Source organism: Leuciscus leuciscus, assembly GCF_965113295.1.
Source record: "Leuciscus leuciscus genome assembly, chromosome: 18".
Lineage (NCBI taxonomy): Eukaryota > Metazoa > Chordata > Actinopteri > Cypriniformes > Leuciscidae > Leuciscus > Leuciscus leuciscus.
The window spans coordinates 6,574,058-6,598,962 of NC_138742.1; the positions used below are offsets into that span (position 1 = coordinate 6,574,058).

Sequence of the window (24,905 nt, forward strand, 5' to 3'; positions counted from 1 at the left end):
AGAAATTATATAAAATTATTTATATCTATCTGTCCATCCGTCACAACATTTGTTTTCATGACAATTAAGCATATTAGTAATAAAAATAGGATTAATTTTCTTCATACAAAATACAGTTCCTTTTTGTGTGTGTGTGTGTGTGTGTGTGTGTGAAACATGACGTCTGTTTATATGCGGCTTACTTGGCTTTCATTTAAAAGCCCTTTTTACAGGGTCAAAAATAATATTTTCCAGAGTGGTTATTAAGGATGACTGTAATGCTGTAGTATGTGTATAGATTTAAGAAAAGGTTAAAGAGGTTTATAGTTCCTTCAGCTGCTGCAGAGCTGAGGCGAGGTGAACTTTGCCCTCTTGCTGAGTGTTACGTGTGATTTCATTGATCTTCAGTGGACTCAGATTCAGATCAAAGATGAGGCTGTAGTTCAGTATCAGACGTTTGGCTTGATCTCTGTCCACATAACCTGAAAAACAGTGTTGAAAACATCATCTCTTCTTAGAAAATACTATTGCTTCTTAGTCCATCACAGTTTTAAATAGCTTTAGAGAAGCAATGTGCTGTCTTTAAAGTTAAATGAATGGGTTAAATAAGTTATTCGTTGGAAAAGTTAAAACATTAAATACATTAAGTAAAATTTCAGAAGTTCATGCTGTGTGCTGCCCTCTACTGGTCAGAGTTAATAATTCAGTGAAGCACTCTCTACAGTAGAACTCTGTCAGGCAAGAAAGTCAGTGCTGGATTCATGTTGCTGAATTTATTTCTGATACGCTTCTGCCTTGGAGACTATGTGCCTGTAAGTAATGTGTAAATCATTTTCTATCACTTGCATTGGTAAGGAATGTCATGTTAGAAACGTTTTTTATGTTTGTAAAACATGTGCTCTGTTAGCTAGCAGCACTGCTGTAGCTAGCTCTGTTTTTTAATTGCTTTGTGGCTTGTAGGTGAACTGTGTTTTCATACAGTAGGCTACATTGCTTGTTGTATTCAGTAGGCTACAGTGCTTGTTTTACACTTTAATAGGAATTTTGTAGTAACATAGTTATATGTATGCAAATGTTCATGTTTTGTGTACTGATTTATATTCTTATTTTGTAATGTTTCAGTTTTACAAAACAAAACAACAAGAGGAAACAATTTCAGTAAAATACAAGAAAAGTCAAGCCTTGTGTGTTTATTGGAGGACTTTTGAATGTTCACTGGCTGTCTAGCTTTGCACAAGAGATCGCATTGCAAGGGCAGCACAGTAAAAAGGCACCAGCACAGCGGGCTCTAGCTCAAGAAAACATTACTCAGCCAACATGAGTCTACGCTCAGGAGGACATTATCAAAAGAAAGACACCACTATGCAGCAAAATGAAGCTAGTGGAGAACAACAAGCAGAGGCTGCAGATCAAACAACCAAAAAGCATGGGCCTCCTAAACAATTTGATGCTAAGTCACAGTCATCAAGAGCAGCCTCCAGAGCCTCTCGGCGATCATCATCAACAACTTCTTCAGCCACAAAAGCCTATGCCAAAGCAAAAGCTGCCCAGGCTCAACTAGTTTACGCTGAAAAAGAAGCTGACATGATGAAACAAAGAGCAGACTTGGAAGCAAGCATGCTAAAGCAAAAGGCTGACTACGACGCTAGTCTCTATCTTCTCCAGTGCCAAAGAGCTGCTGCTGCAGCTGAAGCTGAAGCTACAGCCTATGAGGAAGCAGAAGTTGAAAGAGAAGAACTCTGCTTTATCGAAGACGGGCCCCTTAGTTCAGTCCAACGCACTACTGAGTATGTCCAACAGCAGTCTGAGTTGGCCTTTCGGGAGCTGCCTGCAAAGTACGTAGCTGTGGAGTCACATGATAGAAAAATAAATAAATTGGAAACGCCTGAGGATAAATCGGCGAGTTACCAGGGTCTCCAAAACAACACACAGACAGTTTACAAAGACATAAAAGAAGAGGTATCAATCAACCCTCATAGTACTCCGAAGTACTCAGCCATTCCTGAAAATAAATACTTACCTGAGCCTCAAGGTGCACAAGACTTTGCAAAATATCTTATCCGAAGGGAAATGGTGGCTGCTGGTCTTCTGCAATTTGACGACAAACCTGAAAATTATTGGTCATGGAAATCCTCCTTTCTAAGTGCTACCAAAGATTTGAACCTCTCAGCCAGGGAAGAATTGGACCTAATGACAAAGTGGCTAGGAGCTGAATCGTCAGAACAGGCCAAGAGAATTCGAGCAGTTCATGTCCTCAATCCCGCTGCAGGTGTCAACATGGTTTGGCAGCGTCTCGAAGAGTGTTATGGGACACCAGAAGTCATTGAAGACGCACTACTCAAAAAGATTGAACATTTTCCGAGGCTGACAAACAGAGATAATGTTAAGCTGAGAGAGCTGGGTGACATTCTCCTTGAATTGGAGTGTGCTAAGGAAGACGGTGCTCTACCAGGCCTCTCGTATTTGGATACAGCTCGTGGGGTAAAACAAATAGTGGAAAAGCTCCCGTATAACCTCCAAGAAAAGTGGACAAGCCTTGGAAGCAAATTCAAGGAGGACAACAGAGTAGCTTTTCCTCCCTTCTCTGTCTTCTCCAAGTTTGTCCGACAACAGGCAAAGATAAAAAACGATCCCAGTTTCACTATATCCACCTCCAGCAGTCATGCCTCTTCCAGGACAGAAAAGCCTCTGAAATACAGTAATAAAGCCGCTGTGACTGTACACAAAACAGACATCCCATCAGAACTGTCAGGCATCCAAACTAGTCCTGTTTTAAAGAAATTGGATGAACCAGACCGTCAGTGTCCAATACACAAGAAGCCCCACCCACTGAAAAAATGTAAGCTTTTTAGAGACAAACCCCTAGACCAGCGCAAATCATACCTCAGGGAGAATCGCATCTGCTATAGATGTTGTGGATCTACTCAACACATGGCAAAGGACTGCAAGATGACTGTCAAGTGCTTAGAGTGCAACAGTGACAAACACATTGCGGCCCTGCATCCAGGTCCTCCTCCCATAACCACACAGAGTGCTATGGGTGACAAAGATGACAGCGGGGAGCACATTGAAAGCTCATCTTCTTCAGTCACCTCCAAGTGCACAGAGATTTGTGGAAACGCAGATAGTTCGCACTCATGTTCCAAAATCTGCTTGGTGAAAGCATATCCTGCAGGAAAAAAAGAGAAGGCAATTAAGATGTATGCAGTGCTAGATGAGCAAAGTAACAAGTCCCTAGCCAAGACAGAGTTTTTTAACCTCTTCGAGGTCAACGCCAGCTCCACCCCATACACGCTGAAAACCTGTTCTGGAAAATCAGAGACTTCAGGTAGGAGAGCTGCTAATTTCATCATTGAGTCCATGGATGGGAAACTACAGCTTCCCTTACCCACCTTAATAGAGTGTGACATGGTGCCTGATGATAGGACAGAAATTCCCTCCCCAGAAATTGCTCACCATCACCCCCACCTTCAGCCAGTTGCTTCCAAGATTCAGCCTGTAGACCGTGACGCTCCTATCCTCTTGCTCTTAGGAAGAGACATCCTTAGGTTGCACAAGGTGCGTGAGCAAATCAATGGGCCCCACAACGCACCTTATGCCCAGCGGCTAGACCTTGGCTGGGTCATTGTGGGAGAAGTGTGCTTGGGAACAGTTCACAAACCATCAGAGGTCAACGTCTACAAAGCCAACATACTGCACAATGGTCGCACATCCTTTCTGAGGCCATGTCCTAACAGCATCCACGTGAAGGAAGACTACAGTGGCATGACACAGCATCACGGTCCAACCTTCCTTACATGTGAAAAGGACACAAATCTTATTATGAGTGCAGACAACCTAGGATGTTCAGTGTTTGACAGGTCAAAGGATGATGACAAGCCTGCACTATCTATAGACGACAAAGCTTTCCTGGCCATCATGGATACAGAGGTCTATCAAAATAAAGGAAACAGCTGGGTGGCACCTTTACCATTCCGCTTTCCAAGACGGCGCCTTCCAAGCAACAGGGAGCAAGCTTTGAAACGGCTTTGCTCACTACGAAGAATGCTAGAGAAAAAAACAAAAATGAAAGATCACTATATCAAGTTCATGCAGACCATGTTAGATAATGATCAAGCTGAGACTGCTCCACCTTTAGACAAAGATAAAGAGCATTGGTACCTGCCGACATTTGGTGTATATCACCCGCAAAAGCCAGACCAGATACGGGTTGTGTTCGATTCAAGCGCTGAATGTGATGGTACATCTCTTAATGACGTGCTGCTCAGTGGACCAGACTTGAACAATACCCTGTTGGGAGTTCTTATGCGGTTCCGAAGAGAACCAATAGCCCTAACAGCAGATGTACAGCAAATGTTTTATTGCTTTGTTGTCCAAGAAGAACACAGAGATTATCTTCGGTATCTCTGGTATGAGGACAACGACACCAGCAAGAATGTGGTAGAGTACAGGATGAAGGTCCATGTATTTGGAAACAGCCCTTCACCTGCTGTAGCTATCTACTGCATGAGACGAGCAGCTCAAACAGGGGAAAAAGAACATGGTTTAGATGCAAGACAGTTTGTTGAGAGACAGTTTTATGTTGACGATGGTCTCACCTCAGTTGCCACACCTGAAGAGGCAATAGATCTCCTCACACGAACCAGAGAGATGTTAGCAGAATCCAACCTGCGACTGCACAAAGTGGCATCAAACAGTAACCAGGTAATGGAAGCCTTCCCAGCAGAGGACCGTGCCAAGGATCTAAAGGATCTGGATCTTGGAGTGGATCCTCTTCCGCTTCAAAGGAGCCTGGGGCTCTCCTGGAACTTGAAAACAGACAGCTTTACATACCTGGTGTCCTGTGAAGAGAAGCCATTTACACGGAGAGGCGTGTTGTCAACGGTCAACAGTTTGTATGACCCTTTGGGCTTCGTAGCTCCCATAACAATGCAAGGGAAAGCTTTAGTCCGAGATTTGTCATCTGAGCAGAGTGAGTGGGATGCTCCTCTACCCCCCAAAAAGGAGGCAGAATGGAACCTGTGGAAGAACTCATTAAAGGCTCTTGAAGACCTGCACATACAGAGGTGCTACATTCCAGTCTCGCTGTCTGCAACACAGAGAACAGAACTGTGTATATTCTCAGACGCTTCTACAGTAGCTATAGGAGCTGTGGCCTACTTGAGAGCAGTCGACACTGAAGGACAATACCATGTTGGATTTGTCATGGGAAAGTCGAAATTGGCTCCTCGCCCTGCCCACACCATTCCACGACTTGAGCTCTGTGCAGCTGTGTTGGCTGTGGAACTATACGAGCTGATCAGGGATGAGATTGACATAGAGGTAGAAGCTGTGAAGTTTTTCACTGATAGCAAGATTGTGCTTGGCTATATCCACAACTCTACAAGAAGGTTTTATATGTACGTCTCCAACCGAGTAACTCGGATTAGGAGATCCACACGCCCTGAACAGTGGCACTATATACAGACAGACTTGAACCCAGCAGACCATGCAACCAGGTCTCTACCAGCAGCCCAACTCCAACTCAGCAACTGGTTCTCAGGACCAGCCTTCCTGTATTGTGACAAAGCAGCAGAGTCTCCTGAATCTAATCTCTTCACCCTCATTGAGCCTCAAGCTGATGATGAGATTCGTCCTGAGGTTATGACTCTGACAACAAGGGCATCAGAGTCCCAGTTGAGCTCACAACACTTTGAACGATGCTCAAGCTGGAGAACACTCCATCAAACCGTAGCCAGACTCATTCATGTTGCTGCATCCTTCAAAGGAAAGACAGACAAGGTAGATAGGAAGGGATGGAAGTGTTTTAAGGAAATGTCCAGCATAAGGGAGCTTTCACAAGCCAAAGCTGTGATTATTAGATCTGTCCAGTACGACGTCTTCAAGGAGGAAGTGAAATGTCTTAATGACAGACAGACATACTCCAAGCAAAACACACTCAAGAAGCTCAATCCAGTGGTAGATAAAGATGGTCTGCTTCGTGTCGGAGGTCGCCTTTCTTCTGCTGATCTGTCGAAAGAAGAAAAGCATCCACTGATCATACCCCATACCCATCATATTGCCACTCTACTTGTGAGACACTTTCATGAACAAGTAGCTCACCAAGGACGTCACATTACGGAAGGAGCAATTCGAGCAGCTGGATACTGGATAATTGGGGGTAAGCGTCTTGTGTCTTCTGTTATCCACAAGTGTGTTACCTGCCGCAAACTACGAGGGAATTTGGAGGACCAGAAGATGGCAGATCTGCCTGCAGATAGACTCACCCCTGAACCTCCGTTCACCAGTGTTGGCCTTGATGTTTTTGGGCCATGGACTATCATGACACGTCGCACAAGAGGAGGAAGTGCGGAAAGCAAACGCTGGGCTGTGCTCTTTACATGCATGTCAACCAGAGCTGTGCATATTGAGCTGATTGAAACCATGTCAACAGACAGTTTTATCAATGCTCTAAGGAGGTTTTTCTCTATTCGTGGTCCAGCAAAACTTCTGCGGTCTGATAGAGGGACTAACTTTGTCGGAGCTTGTAAGGAGTTGGATATGAACACAGATGACACAGCAGTAAGGAAGTACCTCCAGGAGACAGGATGCTCCTGGGTTTTTAATCCCCCTCACGCTTCTCACATGGGCGGCTCATGGGAGAGACTTATCGGAGTTGCCAGGCGCATTCTAGATGCAATGCTGCTTCAGACAAAACCAACCCGTCTCACACATGAAGTCCTGAGCACTTTCATGGCTGAGGTGATGGCGATTATAAATGCAAGACCCCTTGTGTCTGTATCCACCGACCCAGATATGCCTGCAGTACTCACCCCAGCTATGCTCCTTACTCAGAAGACAAGTGCTATTGTAGCTCCCTCTGGAAACCTTGGTATTGCTCAGTTGTATGCAAAGCAGTGGAAGCAAGTCCAGTGTCTTGCTGACACTTTTTGGAAGAGATGGAAAGGAGAATATCTATCTACTCTTCAGAGCCGCCGGAAGTGGATAAAAGACAAGCCGAATGTCAAAGAAGGAGATGTTGTCTTGTTAAAAGACAGCCAGGCTCACAGAAATGAATGGCCAATGGGACTAGTAGTCAAGGTTTTGCCAAGCAGTGACAATAGGGTCCGCAAGGTAGAGGTCAGGACTGTGAAGGACGGGACAGCTAAGGTGTTTCTAAGGCCAGTCTCAGAAATGGTAGTCCTTCTTTCAGAGACTTTGTGAAAGTACTCTTAAGTATGTTGCTGTCAAAAGAAGTTCTCCCTCATTTAGTAGGATCTGTAGTAATATAATGTTGTTATATCAAGCGGGGAGTGTGCTGTCTTTAAAGTTAAATGAATGGGTTAAATAAGTTATTCGTTGGAAAAGTTAAAACATTAAATACATTAAGTAAAATTTCAGAAGTTCATGCTGTGTGCTGCCCTCTACTGGTCAGAGTTAATAATTCAGTGAAGCACTCTCTACAGTAGAACTCTGTCAGGCAAGAAAGTCAGTGCTGGATTCATGTTGCTGAATTTATTTCTGATACGCTTCTGCCTTGGAGACTATGTGCCTGTAAGTAATGTGTAAATCATTTTCTATCACTTGCATTGGTAAGGAATGTCATGTTAGAAACGTTTTTTATGTTTGTAAAACATGTGCTCTGTTAGCTAGCAGCACTGCTGTAGCTAGCTCTGTTTTTTAATTGCTTTGTGGCTTGTAGGTGAACTGTGTTTTCATACAGTAGGCTACATTGCTTGTTGTATTCAGTAGGCTACAGTGCTTGTTTTACACTTTAATAGGAATTTTGTAGTAACATAGTTATATGTATGCAAATGTTCATGTTTTGTGTACTGATTTATATTCTTATTTTGTAATGTTTCAGTTTTACAAAACAAAACAACAAGAGGAAACAATTTCAGTAAAATACAAGAAAAGTCAAGCCTTGTGTGTTTATTGGAGGACTTTTGAATGTTCACTGGCTGTCTAGCTTTGCACAAGAGATCGCATTGCAAGGGCAGCACAAGCAATATCATCTCCTTTCACAAAGTCTTGATTTTGTTTTTGGGCTCTAAAACAGGTTTTAATTCTTGAATGTTCAAAAACACATTATTTTTCACATTCTCCATTGTTGCAGTTCCTCTCTCCCCAGTCTGTCAGTAACGTTCTGTTTAATTCCTGTCTCTATGAAGCCCCTCCTTCTGAAAAGCACAATGTGCTCTGATTGGTCAGCTGGATCAGTGTGTTTAGGAAATGTCCCGCCCCTTTCCATAACCTCCAGTTTCAACACACTACTAGCTAACTCAACCAGGCCCCGCCCCTTTAATCTGCATATTAATTATTTAAATGAGGAATATTGTGACGTGTTTGTTCCCGGAAGAAAACTCAAGACTACAATGGCCGCGTTTCAGGGAGTTTAGAAACAGTGACACTGACATAGAGAATAACTCCCATTTGAGGCTCTGTGTAACTTTGCAGAGCTTTTTCATGCTCAAACCGCAACATTACACACTAAAGAAAGATAACAGGTCCTCTTTAAAATGAGCATCTTGGGACCAGATAGACTGTATTTCTATGATAGGCTTTATACCTGTGTTTTTGGTGTCACTCATTTTTAAGGCCATCTCCATCTTCTGGAACCTCTGAAGCCACGTTTCTCTTTGGTCTGCAGTCACACTGATCACTGATTCCAGGTCAGTACTGGCCACTGAACCATCCCAGATCTCGGCCTAAAGGGGATCATGTTCAAATGTATCTTTTTTTAATGTCAGAAAACCGCCAAAAAGATAATTCTCTGGGTACTTTTATCAGACTCATTTACAGACCTCAACACTTTGCTCTTTCTCATCTTGCACAGCTCTCTGTATGAACTGCAGCAATTCTTTATATTGCACCTGCAGAGTGTGATGGTGAGTACAATGCACTGAACATCTTAAAACATTTTTATCATCACTTTCACATGAAAAAAGACAAACTTCAGTGCAAATAATTCCTGTAGAATACCATATATGCTTAAAAACACTTTAACTGTAGCTTAATTTTATATATTATCTCATAATTAATATTTAAAAAGTCCAATTAATTTATAATTAAATTTGAAAGTGTATGAAAGCAGGCATGTCACTAGTCCGTTTGAGGCTGATAGCAACATTTAAAATTTTTAGAAAAGAGTAAAAGCAGCAAAATAAGATTTGTCAAATATATTTGTTATCTTTGTCAGAAGTTGAAATAAACCACATTTAAAATGCCCCCCCACCCCACACACACACCCCACACATACACTATTTTAATTTAAAAATGTTAGGTTTTTAGATTTGAGTACCCGAATGATCCTAGGAGTGATGTTGTCCGGGGCTATATGCCCCTGGTAGGGTCTCCCAAGGCAAACAGGTCCTAGGTGACGGGTCAGACTAAGAGTGGTTCATAAACCCTTTATGATAGAACTCGCCCGGCATGGCACAGCCGGGGCCCCACCCTGGAGCCAGGCCCGGGGTTGGGGCTTGTATGCGAGTGCCTGGTGGCCGGGCCTCTCCCCATGGGGCCCTGCCGGGCTCAGCCCGAAGGAGTGTCGTGGGGCTGCCCGCCCATGGGCTCACCACCTGCAGGAGGGACCATAAGGGGCCGGTACAAAGTGGATCCGGGCGCCAGTCGAAGGCGGGGGCTTTGACAACCTGATCCCTGGACACGGAAACTAGCTCTAGGGAGGTGGAACGTCACCTTGCTGGTGGGGAAGGAGCCTGAGATTGTGCATGAGGTTAAGAGGTACCGACTAGAGATAGTCCGGATCACCTCCACGCACAGCTTGGGCTCTGGAACCACACTCCTCGAGAGAGGATGGACTCTTCACCACAGGCTGGTGTGGGTTTGCTTATAGCCCCCCAGCTCAGCCGCCATGTGTTGGAGTTCATCTCGGTGAACGAGAGGGTCGCTTACTGTGCCTTCGGGTTGGGGATAGGTCTCTCACTGTCGTGTGCACCTACGGGCCTAATGGCAGTGCAGAGCACCCGGCCCTCTTGGAGTCTCTGGGAGGGGTGCTGGAAAGTGCTCCGACTGGGGACTCCGTCGTTCTACTGGGGGACTTCAACGCCCACGTGGGCAGCGAGAGTGACACCTGGAGGGGCATGACTGGGAGGAATGGCCCCCCTGATCTGAACCCAAGCGGTGTTCTGTTATTGGACTTCTGTGCTAGTTACAGCTTGTCCATAACGAACACCATGTTCAAGCACAAGGGTGTCAATCAGTGCACATGGCACCAGGACACCCTAGGCCGGAGGTCGATGATCAACTTTGTGGTCGTTTCATCCGAACTCCGGCCGTATGTCTTAGACACTCGGGTGAAGAGAGGGGCGGAGCTGTCAACTGATCACCACCTGGTGGTGAGTTGGATCCGATGGTGGGGGAGGAAGCTGGACAGACTCGGCAGACCCAAACGTACTGTGAGGGTCTGTTGGGAACATTTGGCCGAGTCCCCTGTCAGAGAGATCTTCAACTTCCACCTCCGGCGGAGCTTCGACCGGATCCTGAGGGAGTCTGGAGATATTGAGTCCAAGTGGACCATGTTCTCCACCTCCACCTCCAACGCGGCCGCTCTGAGATGTGGCCGTAAGGTCTCCGGTGCCTGTTGAGGCGTCAATACCTGAACCCGGTGGTGGACACCGGAATTAAGAGATGCCGTCAAGCTGAAGGAGTCCTATCAGGCCTGGCTGGCTTGTGGGACTCCTGAGGCAGCTGACGGGTACCGACAGACCAAGCAGACTGCAGCCGGGTGGTTGTGGAGGCAAAAAATTTGTTGTTCGGTGAGGTCATGGAGAAGGACTACCTGTTGGCCTCAAAGAGATTCTGGCAAACTGTCCGGCGCCTCAGGAGGGGGGGAAGAAGTGCCCTACCAACACTGTTTACAGTGAAGGTGGCCAGCTGTTGAACTCAACTAGGGATGTCGTCGGACAGTGGAAGGGAATACTTTGAGGATCTCCTCAATCTCACTGAGACGTCTTCCATTGAGGAAGCAGAGGCTGAGGGCTCGGAGATGGATTCACACTTCTCGGCCTCCCCGTGAAAGTCTATGCCAGGGGTACTGGAGAGGAGAATACGGCCGATAGTAGAACCTCGGATTCAGGAGGAACAATGCGGTTTCCATCTCGGTCGTGGAACACTGAACCAGCTCCATACCCTCTCCAGGGTGCTGGAGGGGTCATGGGAGTTTGCCCATCCAATCCAAATGGGCTTTGTGGATTTGGAGAAGGCATTCGACTATGTTCCTCATGGCGTCCTGTGGAGGGTGCTCTGGGAGTATGGGGTCCAGGGCCCTTTGCTAAGGACTGTTCGGTCCCTGTACGACCGGAGCAGGAGCTTGGTTTGCATTGCCGGCAGTAAGTCAGACTTGTTCCCAGTGCATGTTGGACTCCGGCAGGGCTCCCCTTTGTCACCGGTTCTGTTAATAATTTTTATGGACAGAATTTATAGGCGCAGCCAGGGGCCGGAGGGTGTCAGGTCTGGGGACCACACGATTTCGTCTCTGCTTTTTGCGGATGATGTTGTCGTGCTGGCCCCATCAGACCAGGACCTTCAGCATGCACTGGGGCGGTTTGCAGCCGAGTGTGAAGCGGCTGGGATGAGAATCAGCACCTCCAAATCCGAGGCCATGGTTCTCAGTCAAAAAAAGGGTGGCTTGCCCATTTCAGGTTGGTGGAGAGTTTCTGTCTCAAATAGAGGAGTTCAAGTATTTTGGGGTCTTGTTCACGAGTGAGGGAAGGATGGAATGGAAGATTGACAGACGGATCGGTGCAGCTTCTGCAGTAATACGGTCGATGTACCGGTCTGTCGTGGTGAAGAAAGAGCTGAGCTGCAAGGCGAAGCTCTCGATTTACCGGTCAATCTACGTTCTTACTCTCACCTATGGTCATGAGTTGTGGGTCATGACCGAAAGGACAAGATCCCGGATACAGGCGGACGAAATGAGCTTTCTCCGCAGGGTGGCTGTGCAATCCCTTAGAGATAGGTTGAGGAGCTCGGTCACTCTGGAGGAGCTCAGAGTAGAGCCACTGCTCCTCCTCATCGAGAGGGGCCAGCTGAGGTGGCTCGGGCATCTGTTCCGGATGCCTCCTGGACGCCTTCCCGGGAAGGTGTTCCGTGCATGTCCCACCGGGAGGAGACCCCGGGGAAGACCTAGGAAACGCTGGAGGGATTATGTCTCCCAGCTGGCCTGGGAACGCCTCTGTGTCCCCCCGGAAGAGCAGGAGGAAGTGTCTGGGGAGAGTGAAGTCTGGGCATCTCTGCTTAGACTGTTGCCCCTGTGACCCGGCCCCGGATTAGCGGAAGATGATGATGATGATGATGATGGTGAATGATGGTAATTATTTATTAAAGATGATTTTTTTTTTTTTTTTTTTGCGACATTTTAATGACAATTACTGTAAGCATATTAGTATTAAAAATGTGATTATTTTTCCTCATGCAAAATATAATTTCCTTTTTTTTAAGGTTTTTGGGTGAAACTTGACTTGTGTATGTTTATACGAAATTCACTCAATTTAAAAGCCCTATTTACAGGGTCAAAATGGAAAACTGGGTAATTATCATAAAACATATACAGTATACGTCATGTTTCAACCCAAAATCAAAAAAACAAAAAACAACAACAACAAAAAAAAAATTTTGGGAAAAGAAAATTAAACCCATATTTCAATACCAGTATGTTTTATTGTCATAAAATTAATGTCAGGGATGGATGAATGAATAAATAAATAATAAACAAACAAACAAACAGGTTATTCATGAAAATAAGCAATGGTGTATACTAGAGTGACTTGTATATGAAATCAGAATGAAAATCAATGAATACAACAGGTTTACATTTATGATTGAATCGATGGGTTTCATTTTGTTAAATGCAAATGCCCCTGAAACTGTACAATGATTAGTTGAATAATAATATTTGCTGTAACTGATGATAACTGATGTACCTGCTCCGGGTTGCTGGTGTTCCTGAAGGATTTGAACATACAGGCCAGTGTGCTGAGCTTCAGAGGGATCTTCAGTCTGAGGAAGAGGTATGTAACAACTGATTGATGGAGGATTCCTGATTGGGATGGGTCGAGTGATGTCACTTCCTCCTCAATGCTCTGGAATGTTTGTGGTTCCCAGTCCTGCAGTTCCTCAGAGACAGAGGAGAGGAGGCAATGCTCCAGACCTGATTTAACTGGCTCCTCTGGCTGGACATGATGAAAAAGGTCAATCATTTTGGGGTTTTAATTTAGAAAACATGACTTTTTTTTTTTTTGTAATGTAGCAAATGATTTCTGTTTCAAATAAATGCTGCTCTTTTAAACTTTCTATGCATCAAAGAATCCTGAAGTATCACGGTTTCCAAATCCGTATATTAAAATTTATTTTGAAGGGTCATGTGACACTGAAGACTGGAGTAATGATGCTGAAAATACAGCTTTGATCACACAAAAAAATTACATTTTACAATATATTCACATAGAAAACATTCAGTTGTAATATTTCACAATATTATTGTTTTTACTGTATTTTTTTATCAAATAAATGCAGCCGTGATGAGCAGATGATCCTTCTTTTAAAAAATATAAAAAATGTACCATTCAAGACAGCATGCACATGATATCTCACCTCTGCCCTTGTAATATGAGGAGTTTGCATGAGTTGTTTTGAATAAGCCAGGTTGGTTGTGGACTTCAGATGTATGTAGGAGCGCGAGCGATCTCCACATGGTGCCGTCACACACTGTCTGTCTGGAACCTGGATTATTACAATACCATTAGTATCCAGCCATCTTCAGCAGGAGCTTCAGAAAGCTTTTATTCTAGAGGACTTTTCTTCTAGTGAACAATGGGAAGTGGATTTCAGGACCCCGGACAGTGTTATTATTTTGATTGGTAATTATTTTTAGTACCATGGACAGTGCAATCTTACATCAGCCTGAACTGATCTCAAATCATCAAAAAAACTGGCCAGTTGCAACCACACAGAAATGCAAGTTGCTGTTACATTTTTTTTTAATAAATATTTATATTTCATTGTATTTATGCTTTGGCTGATTTTTCTCAGTACCTGTCTGAGGGCATCTAACAGGCTCTCTGTCTGCTCGAATGGGCCCAGAGGCTCCAGGTCATGAGACGGTGATTTTCTGCTTAAATCTCCATCCGTGACTCTGTTAGGTGGACTGCATCTGTCCTCAGAGCTGTTTGTTACCCCAAGATGATCTGTAGGACTATATAACAGTTTGAGCTTTTATCTTGCATCTATTAATTGTCAGAGATTATTACATAATAATAATAATAATAATACACATATTATTATTATTATTATTATTATTATTATAAAATAATAAACAAAAAATATAAACTTATAAAAATAAATGTTTCTGATATTTTGCAATTTCTCTTACAATTTTTTTAAAATAATTGAATGTAATTTATTATTATTATTATTATTAATACTAATAGTAATAATAATTAAATAATAATAAATTATACATATTAATTAAACCATGCTGTTTATTATTATTATTATTATTATTATTATTATTAATTCGAAAATATAATTGTATATGTAATTATTTATGGATTCTGATATTTTACGAATACTCAAATTTAAAAAAAAAAAAAATTAAATGTTGTTATTATTATTATTATTATTATTATCAAAACTAATGGTGATAATTATTATATAACAATATAAATTAATATTAATAATAAATTATTTGTATATATAGTTATATTGTTATATTTTTATACAATAATAATATATTATACATTACTATAATAATTGTATACAATAATTATTATACAACAATAATATATGTCATGTAAAAATGTATTTACTTAACATGTATACATGTATTTCATTTTATACTTTTTAATTATGTGGGGAAATTCTTTAAAGAATAAAGAACAAATTTACCTTTTGGTCCCTTCAATAAAATACTTAATTTGTTTCCCGCCAACAATCTTCACCACCAGCTGTGGCATGCTGGTCTTCCCTGTGGTTTTCCATCCATCCATGATGTGGGAAGCTCCTACAGAGAAGATAATGACACATAGCACACTTAAAAATTTCTAAATATCACTGCATTACATGACAAGATATCAAACCTCAGAACTGCCGTCACTTTCCTGAGGCAGTGTGTCGGTGGCTTTAAACATTATGAATCTATCAAATACTCCAATGTTGTTAGTCTTGTTTGTGTTTGAATGCTTAAAGGAAAACATTTACTTACCCACAATTCCTGAATCTCTGCTTTTGGTGTCTTTTAGGTCTATAAAACAGCCCAGCGCCTTCGTCTTGAGCTGATATGTGTCTAAGATACAAGCACAGGTGCGGTTAGGAGCAGCAATATCCACACATAAGAGCACAGCCTGTTCTCTCCAGGGTCCTCTGGACTCCAGAGGTAATCTCAGTGTCATGGCTACCCGATCGCCACAGACGCTTCCAGTACACACACAGATAAGAGTGATTTATTACAGCCAGCCTCAGAAGGAGAGGCAAATCTGCCTGACTACACAATGATAAGGTGAATGGGGTTTAAAAGCATAGAACTTGTCTTTTGGCTATCTAAATGACAATGGTAAATTGCTAAATATTACGTTATTTATTTGATAATTTTACTTTATTTATTTATTTTGTCCTGCACCATTTGTGCAGTGAACAGTTAATAAACACATTTTTAAATGTTTTTATTTCATTTCAATGGTACACAATAAAAAAAAAAATATATATTTTTAAAAATATTCTTTATTTTGCATTAGCTGTACATTTAATTTATTTTTGTATTATTTTTGTTTGTTTGTTGTGCACCATTTGTGCTGTGGAGAACAATATAATAATTAATAATTAAGTAACAATAAAAAAAATATTTTCCATAAGGTGTAAATTTCAATATAATAAATGTTTACTACTAGTTTATAATACAAGTTTATTACTATTAAATAGTCTGCCAATATGCAAACTCTGACCTAGTGAACAATTTGAAATGAGAAATTAAACATTTTAAATAAATTTAACACACACACACACACACACACACACACACACACACACACACACACACACACACACACACACACACACACACACACACACACACACACAAATACACATATATATATATATATATATATAAAAAATTCACATATCTATAGGCAATATATATATAAATTTCACATATCTATAGGCAATATATATATATATATATATATAAATGTCACATAGGCCTATCTATAGGCCTTTATGATTCAGTTGTTTGGATGCCAAGGCCAGTGATGTGAACTACCGCCTCTAGGAGGCGAACGATCACAGGAAGTAAACGTCTCATTCTCCGAGTGAGCACTGAGTCTGACAGCACCATTCAGGGCAAGATGATATTAGTTATTAACAGGCACATAGCTCATGCTTTAGATTTTTATTGTTTTTCAGTTTCATAGTACATGAAGTCTTCCAGCCACTGTTCCCATCACGCTGATCCATTCTATCAGGATGTAATTGTTTTATCTATCAGGATAAATCACTAGTCTCGTGTGCTGTAGTTTATTTGATGGCAGTAAAGCTACTTATGGAATCTGTGTTTTAATTTGAGCTCAATTGTTGATAAGCCAGAGAGAAACAGACAGGTAGAACTGGGTTAATTACCCATGGAAGACCTCAAAGCGGTTCATCTTGGACTGAAACTTGTGCACAGAATGTGAATCTGATTGAACTTTCAAATGAAAGGCCGGCACGTGATGGATGAAGAACACAAGTCTAATAAGCGCTTCGGTTCCCTAATTTGTTTGATTTGTGTAAATTAAGGCGTGAAAGTGACTCTTAATGGTTGTGGAAATAGCTGATTTTGGGGGGCATCAGTAGTCGCGGCACACCCCAGTGTTTCTGCCTTTCTAAACAGCTTAACACGGTTGAAGTGTGAAAGTCAGACGGCTAATTCTGATCTTAATGATCAAAATGAAATCCAGCCGGCGGAGACTCGGACTCCCTCCACGAGGAAGATTGCACAGCCCTGAAACCTCAAAGGAGCATTAAATCACAGCGCGAACACGCACGGATCACTCCAACTTCAGAGACGGGCAAAGATAGCGAGAACGCCAACAGAAAGATGAAAGAGAGAAAGTTTGTGGGGGTGTGGTTGGAGATCTGAGATGGCATCTGAAAGGCTGTAGGTTCATGAGCTCCACTAAGGCTCTGATCGAGATATTTAATCTACGGTTAAGATCCTGAATGAATGTGTAAAGATTCCGATTGGAATTCTGTCATAATTTAGAATCGAGATGGGATCAAATAATAAATCCTCTAAGAATTAACAAAATCCAACTGGATAAACTGAAATTACTACAGGATTTTTCTAGTGAACAATCTTTATCAGAGCCTCGCTTGCTGTATTTGGAATAATGTTCTTTTGTTATGTTGGAATGCTCTAAATGAACAGTATCAACAAAGTGTCGGCCCAGATCACATGTGGATTCAACGTGTACCAGATGTGGGCCGGATCTGGGCCGACACTATGTTGCTGTCTGGGTCTGGATTGGTTCCTAATTATTGTGGAAAAAATCCAAAAGGATTCCAAATAGAATTTCTGACTATATGATGGAAGTGGTGTTTCACTATCGCTCATTGTGTAAAACACCCATTGTTGCGTGAGATTTACACAGGCATTAAGAAAATAGAGAAAACGTAGATTAAATACGTTTTGAAGCAGATACTAATTCTCTAAATTGCATGCTCAATTCACACTTAAGTTGCAAAAAAAATAAAAAAAATAATAATAATTCTTGAGACTTAAAAACTCATAATAGCACAATTCATATATTGACACTGAATATTTTCTTTGAATTTTATGGAATTATTTAGATACAAAGAAGCCTCTTATGCAATCTTTGTCACTCTCTTCATCTGTGAAAATGTGTTTGGAGATCTATAAAATCCCTATTTTATCCCCATAATAATGCATTTGTAAAAATATACTATTTCATATAATTTATTTATTTTATAAAATCTAATTTTATTTTATTGCAACAAAGTTTCTACAACCAACCTGCAACATCAAAAACTATATTAATAAATAAATAATAATAAAAAAAATATATTATTTAATATCAAATCTATTTTAATTTTATTGTCATGCAGCAGGGTTCATAAAACCAACCTCCGACATAGAAAACTATATTACTAAATAAATAATAATACAATAAACATATTTCGTATAAAATCAATTTTATTTAATTTAATTTGATTGTATTGTCATGCAACAGGGTTTATAAAACCAACCTGAAACACAGCAAACTATATTAATAAATAAATAATACAATAAATATATTATTTCATATAAAATCAATTTATTTTATTTTATTTTATTGTCATGCAACAGGGTTTATAAAACTAACTAAAATTAAAACTGTTATCAAAGGGAATTAGAGACTTGACATGGTCTGGAGAAAAAAGACTAAAATTGTCTTAGGCTTGGCCTTGAATTGACTTGATTTGAACATTAAAGGAACATGCCGACTTTTTGGGACTTTAGCTTATTCACCGTATCCCCCAGAGTTAGATAAGTCCATACATACCCTTCTCATCTCTGTGCGTGCCGCAACTCTGTCTGACGCACCCACCGCTAGCCTAGCTTAGCACAAAGACTGGAGGTAAATGGCTCCAGCTAGCATACTGCTCCCAATAAGTGACAAAATAACGCCAACATTTTCCTATTTACATGTTGTGATTTGTATAGTCACAGCATGTACAAATAACAAGGTCACATGAGACACAGCCGTCTTCTAACCATAACTACCGCCCAAGTAGCAGTGCTTCGCCTTCTGAGAATATAGTTCCCAGTATGTATACGGTTAGAAGATGGTTGTGTCTTATGTGACCTTGTTTTTTGTACACGCTGTGACTATACAAATCACAACATGTAAATAGGAAAATGTTGGCGTTATTTTGTCACTTATTGGGAGCAGTATGCTAGCTGGAGCTGTTTACCTCCAGTCTTTGTGCTAAGCTAGGCTAGCGGTGGGTGCATCAGACAGAGTTACGGCACACACAGAGATGAGAAGGGCTTCTTATGGACTTATCTAACTTTGGGGCATACGGTGAATAAGATAAAGTCCCAAAAAGTCGGCATGTTCCTTTAACTTAGACCTGTGAACATGCCATACAGATCTCGAATTTGTAGTTACTGTTTTTGTAAGTCGCCTTGGAAAAGAGCATCTGCTAAATGTTACTCCAAAAGGACTTTCTTTGTGTTATTACAGTAAGCCACTGTAGATAAAAGTGTCAAATAAATGTCAAATTAATGATAAGGATGAGTGTTTGAACATGTGCATCTGAGTGTAAGATGAGGTTGATGGAGGTCATGACAGAAGCAGCGTGAGAAGAGTGTGTAAGAGAGTGATGTATAAGAAAAAGGTGCTGGAGTCTGACAAGGTGATGAATCACCACTTTCATCCTTTTTATTTCATCCGACGACATCCTATTACCTTTCAAACCCTCACACTATATGCCCTTTTACAAAGTCTTGATTGTGTTTTTGGGGTCTACTAGAATAGGCTTTCATGCTTGAATGTTCAAAAAAACATTATTATTTCCCCCATATTCTCCATTGTTGCAGCTCCTCTCTTCCCGGTCTGTCAGTAACACTCTGGTGTGTGTTTCCCGTACAATGATGTAATCGCTGCTTAACTACCATAGTACGATGCATCATTGAAGAAATCAACTAGCCAGTCACGACTGTTTCCCGAAACCGTACTGTCACAAATTGGTCGTTCAACCACGTTGGTTAATGATGCCATGCAGGTGGTGGAGTAATAACTACTTTTAATGAATCTGTGTGAGATCGAATTAATGATAGATGTTTTGCTATAAATTACAGACATGGCATCTGAGGACTATTTCTCAATTTTCTCAGTTATTTTGCTTTATTTCCAGATTCAATCATAGGCTCGTTCTTATGTAGTATAGCACGTACGCACATGCACACTCTTCAATAACTATGCTTTAAATCTCTGACATTTGTATGTATTTTAAATAAAATATAGATTGTACTGAATGCCAGCTTGCTTATTTTAGTCCACATGTCATACAAACAAGAAACTCTGCTTCTAACCACAGGATGAGAGCTGTCGTTCCAAACACACAACTCTGCGATGCTGTTTGCGAATGTTCGTTAGAACTATGTTTTCGGGAAACACCGACTCTTTGAACTGCCGATAACGATGGAACTTGCGACCAAAGTTGGCTATCGATGCTTTTGGGAAACGCACCCCTGTTTAGTTCCTGTCTCTATGAAGCCCCTCCTTCTGAAAAGCACACTGTGCTCTGATTGGGCGGCTGGACCAGTGTATTGTGATTGGTCGAGCACTTTGAGCGTGTTTGGGAAATGTCCCGCCCCTTTCCATAACCGCCAGTTTCAACACACTACTAACTAACTCAACCAGGCCCCGCCCCTTTATTCTGTGTATGAATTATTTAAATGAGGAGTATTGTGACGTGTTCGTTCCTGGAAAAAACCTCAAGACTACAATGGAGGCGTTTCAGGGAGTTTAGAAACAGTGACACTAGGCGCATTTCCATTACAGATTTGCGCAAAACTTTTGCGATTTTTCCCCCCCAAAATATCGATAAACTATTGCGAAATGATGGCGTTTCCATTAACCAATGTTATGCGACTAAAACGTCATTTTTTTCCTCTCACGATAAGTCATTCCAAAAATCGCTACGTCAGGTGACCTATAAATGCACAAAAACTGTTTCCATTGTAGTTTTGCAAAATATTTCTTTTTCGAATTGCCTGAAAAACCACCTCATGTGAGCGTAAAAACTTTTTTGCGATAAATGGGAGTTTTTGCGAAAATTACGTGTTTCCATTTTCCATGGTATTTTCAATTCGCAATTTCAATTTGCGCAATTTGAGGGGTAATGGAAACGCGGCTAGTGAAACACAGAGAAAATGAATCTGACAATCTGCCCAGCACGACAGGATTCAGCGTTTTACTTAAAGTAAACATAAACTCGTTTCATGACATGAATCATGTGATTTGATACGGGCTGATAGGGTTGAAATGAAGATGAATGAAAACCATGAGGCTCACGGATGATGTATTTAAACATATATCTCAGGACGTTTTGTTTAAATAGTTTTTTACTCTCTCATTATCAGTAGTACTTCTATTCATGTTTGTAGGCCTAACAAATATAAAGAGGATAGTTTTCAGTCTTATTGAATGATAAAACTTCTGGTTACTGTTTATATCCGGCTGAAATCTAATGAAATGTTTAACAGTGCACTGATAAGGTTGGCTGAGCGTTAGCGAGGACGGGATTTGTCTCTGTTTGACGCTTTCCTGTGCTGTAATCTCATATCAAGATTTCATGTCTTCTCATTTCAAAACCAGACACAAGCTGCTCTGCTGTCGTATAGTCTTACTTGAGTCTTTTGTGTTTGTTTAGCTCTAAAGACGACCAGTGTTCATTATTCAAAACATTTGTGACGACAGCCTCATTTGTGGAGTTCATTTTTGTGAGAGGTCTTGTGTGCTGATGGTCAATCAAACAAACTCCTTACATTTAACGCACCTAAAATCAGATAGAAATTATTGTTTAATATGAATGAGACTAACTCTATGATCTGATTTTGATTTATAGGAACAGGTCATATAAGTGCCATGAATTCACCCTTAAAGGACAATTATGATTATTATTGTACATTCCAAAATATTATTTGTAAAGAATTCTCATGACACTGTTATAAAAAAACTTGGCTCAGAGAAAAAAAGAAAGAATTTTTTTTTTAATTTTCCCAAATTTAGGTCGTTTCTTCTCCTTGTCTGAGGTTCTCTAAGCTCCCTCTTTCTCCCATTTCCCCCTCATTCTTTTTGGGTTGAATTTATGACACATAACCTGAATGATATCTGAACATAAATGAGAATTCAGAGCTTTGCAGGAAATGTTATATATATTCAGGTTTCCATCCAATTGTTTTTATCATGTGCACATTTTGAGATATCACATGAAATGGGACTGAAAATCTCAAGATGTGAATAAAATGTCCTAAATGCACATAAAAATAATAATAATATTATTTGTTCACTTACGTGTCGACACACGAGTATAAACTAAGATGGAAATACGGTGGCTTTAAATGACTCTTTTTGCACAAACTTTATACACATAATTATTTCTCCTGAACACATGGAATGGAAACGCTGCATTATTTACTCATTATATTATATTTTATTTTATTTAAATTTTATGAAATAACACGTCTATATTTTATTTTATTATTTTATATTCAGGATAAATCGTTTTTCATTGTTATCTAATGACATTAAGTACCTTATTGCTTTTATATAAAAATGACCATATAATACAAATATTAATCACAGAAATTTTCAGTGATTTATTACATTTATTAAATCAATACTTTATAATAAAGTTTAGAAGAAACAAAAAATTCTGCAAAAAACATAATGCATTAGATACATTTATACATGATACAGCCTTTATTTATGTGACATTTTCTTAATGTGTAATTTATACTATTTTTAATTTTGTTAATCCATGTCATTTTATCAACGCTCATTTATTAACTTGAAACTTTACCAAACTAACATTAACTTCACACATTTGATTAACAACTGCTGTAAAGTATTTTTCTTTATTAGTTTATGATACCTACGGTTGTATTGGTATCACTTTATTTTACAGTCCTGTTTCGCATGTACATAATATATACTTATTGTAGTAATTACAATAACTGGGTAATAACTAGGTACTAGTCCTGAACATAATCTGAACCCATGTAGTTTCCTTATATACTTTCTTGGTAAGAAAGTACATTGAAAGTGCACGTACTGTAAAACAAAGTGCAACCTATTTATTGTTTCATGATAAGCCTACAGACAAGGCTTAAGATAGTCCCAGACTAAAATGCATGTTTGAGCAGTTTTAACTGAAAGTAACTTGCACTGACATATCTATAAATATGTCAGTGCCATTGTTTTGTCTCGAGATTCACACCAGTAAAAAAAAAATTCTAAGGCACGTTTATAAAAGCTAATTAAATGCCTTAATTGAACTAAACTCTAATCCTGGCTTAATCTAAACCCTGTCTGTGAAACCAGGCCTTAAAGCGTTAATGTTAACAAATCAAACTCTATTGTAAAGTGTTATTACAGAGTTACTCTATAGAGCAAAATTGCCATTGTGTGATGCTCTGTATCTAGTGAACCCAGTGTTTGTTACTTTATTGTGTATTTTAGCATAGCTGAAATTCTGACCAATCAGCATCCAGGATCAGAACTCTCTGTTTTGCTCATTATTACACGTGGATAAGGAGTGATTGTGAGCGGATGTGTTTCCAATCGTTTCTATCAGTGTTATTGTATCCAGTGCCGTGGATTTTTCCAGCCATAATCTTGTTTTTGCCACTCTTGTTGAAGAGATATGTTGCGGCGATCTGCGAGTCGGCCTCTAATTGATCAGCTTGACAATTAAACACAGAACAAGGCCTGTCTCTCTGTTTCTCTCTCTCTCTCTCTCTCTCTCTCTCTCTCTCTCTCTCTCTCTCTCTCTCTCTCTCTCTCTCTGTCTGGCAGCAGCCGCTCTGAATCAGGTTATCCTCTGACAGATAATGGATGTAGCCGGTATCTAAGCATGCTCCCCAAAGCCAGCTCAATCCCTCCAACAAGATAAAGCCGACAAATTACGCCACCTGGAAAAAACACAACTCTGAAGCCAAACACACCAGGAGAGAGAGGGAGATAAAGGTGGCAAGGATGTAAAGAAAGAGAGAACACAGGTGAGAGAATAAATGTGCTTGGAGATGAATTGATAATTTGGTGATTCTCTCGTCGTTAACCTTTACCGCAGCGCAAATGACGCGTCACTCCATTTAAACAATGGGGTTGTCCGGCTGGGCCGATTGTGAATCTGCTGTGTGTGGAGGAGCATTGATCTAGAGCTCCATCAGTCTAAATGTGCAGGAGTCTCTCAGCGCTCCGTTCATTCATCACTCCAGCCTTATTAATGTCCTCTATGAATGTCAGCACCTCCCTCGTCCACACATCCTTCATACTTCCTCAAGGTCTGCGGGAGTTTTAGGGGAGCTGCCAGTCTGGAGCTGAAAGTTTTCCAATGGGCCTTTTAAAGGGACAATTCACCAATTAATGAATACTTGGTCATCACTTCCCTCTTATGTTGTTTCAATCGTTTATTGTGTTATTTTCAAATACATTTCATGCTGTTCTTTCCTACACTTAAAAAAAGCTTCTTAATTTGCATCTATGTTTCCATATAGAACCTTTAACATCCACGGAACCTTTCCATTCCACAAAATAATATTTATATTAGTAAAATGTTCTTAGACCAAAAAATAAATAAAAAAAGGTTATTTTAAGAACCGATCATTGAAAGGTTCATTGAGGAACCAATGGCATCGCTGGAAAAAATAAACTTGATTTTTAAAGTATATAGAACAACATGGCCCCAATAAAAACAAAAAAGGACCCAAATTTAGAGACTAAAGCTCTCAAATCAAATTTTTTTTTAGCATTTTTTGTTTTAAATCATTCTCCACTCTCTTAAAAATAAGGGTACCAAAAATGCTAGTGAAGAGCCATTTTCAGTGAACTGTTCTTAAAAGTGTAAAGAACATTTAAATATTCTAAAGAAATAATTTTTTCACTATAAAGAACCATTTGTGCAATGTAAAAGTTTCATGTAAGCTAAAAGTTCTCCATGGAACCATTAATGCAAGAACCTTTTTTTAATTTTTATAAGTGCATATTCGAACTGGTGGGTCACATTTGTTTACGACACAAGAGAAACTGAATCTGAACATGAATGAGATTTCAGGGCTTCGGTGGAGGCGAAGATTATCAGTAGCTGGTTTTCTATCCTCATACTTTTATGCACATGTTGGGATTTCACATAAAAATGGTGCATGGAAAACACCAAGATGTGCA

The 24,905-nt window shown here is 40.3% G+C and overlaps 3 protein-coding genes across 4 annotated transcripts in view; 1 reads left to right on the plus strand and 2 right to left on the minus strand.

Annotated features, from left to right (window-relative positions):
* Positions 1-24,905, minus strand: part of LOC309480930 (uncharacterized protein) — a 232,148-nt gene that overhangs the window by 27,275 nt on the left and 179,968 nt on the right. The gene's annotated exons all lie outside the window — the stretch shown is intronic.
* Positions 143-24,905, minus strand: part of c23h1orf87 (chromosome 23 C1orf87 homolog) — a gene marked incomplete at its 5' end in the record, with an annotated part of 84,172 nt that continues 59,409 nt past the window's right edge. The window contains 8 exons of the mRNA XM_082144638.1: positions 143-475; positions 8,446-8,666; positions 8,763-8,831; positions 12,900-13,148; positions 13,570-13,698; positions 14,011-14,170; positions 14,863-14,977; positions 15,179-15,259. Of these exons, the coding sequence (XP_082000764.1) occupies positions 301-475; positions 8,446-8,666; positions 8,763-8,831; positions 12,900-13,148; positions 13,570-13,698; positions 14,011-14,170; positions 14,863-14,977; positions 15,179-15,259 (1,199 nt within the window). The 3' untranslated portion in view covers positions 143-300. The remainder of the gene's footprint in view (positions 476-8,445; positions 8,667-8,762; positions 8,832-12,899; positions 13,149-13,569; positions 13,699-14,010; positions 14,171-14,862; positions 14,978-15,178; positions 15,260-24,905) is intronic.
* Positions 823-7,957, plus strand: LOC309480847 (uncharacterized protein). 2 transcript variants are annotated; one of them, XM_082145513.1, is made up of 2 exons: positions 823-865; positions 905-7,557. In XM_082145513.1, the coding sequence occupies exon 2, from the start codon at positions 1,297-1,299 to the stop codon at positions 7,180-7,182; it is 5,886 nt and encodes a 1,961-aa protein (XP_082001639.1). In that variant the 5' UTR covers positions 823-865; positions 905-1,296; the 3' UTR covers positions 7,183-7,557. The 2 variants fall into 2 exon arrangements, 1 of the variants encoding a protein (XP_082001639.1); XR_014199796.1 differs by lacking the exon at positions 823-865 and adding an exon at positions 7,823-7,957 and having other exon boundaries at positions 900-7,512.

Excerpts from the sequence above, each read along its gene's own strand:
- LOC309480847 (XM_082145513.1), top strand. The coding sequence starts at position 1,297 with ATGAGTCTACGCTCAGGAGGACATTATCAAAAGAAAGACACCACTATG.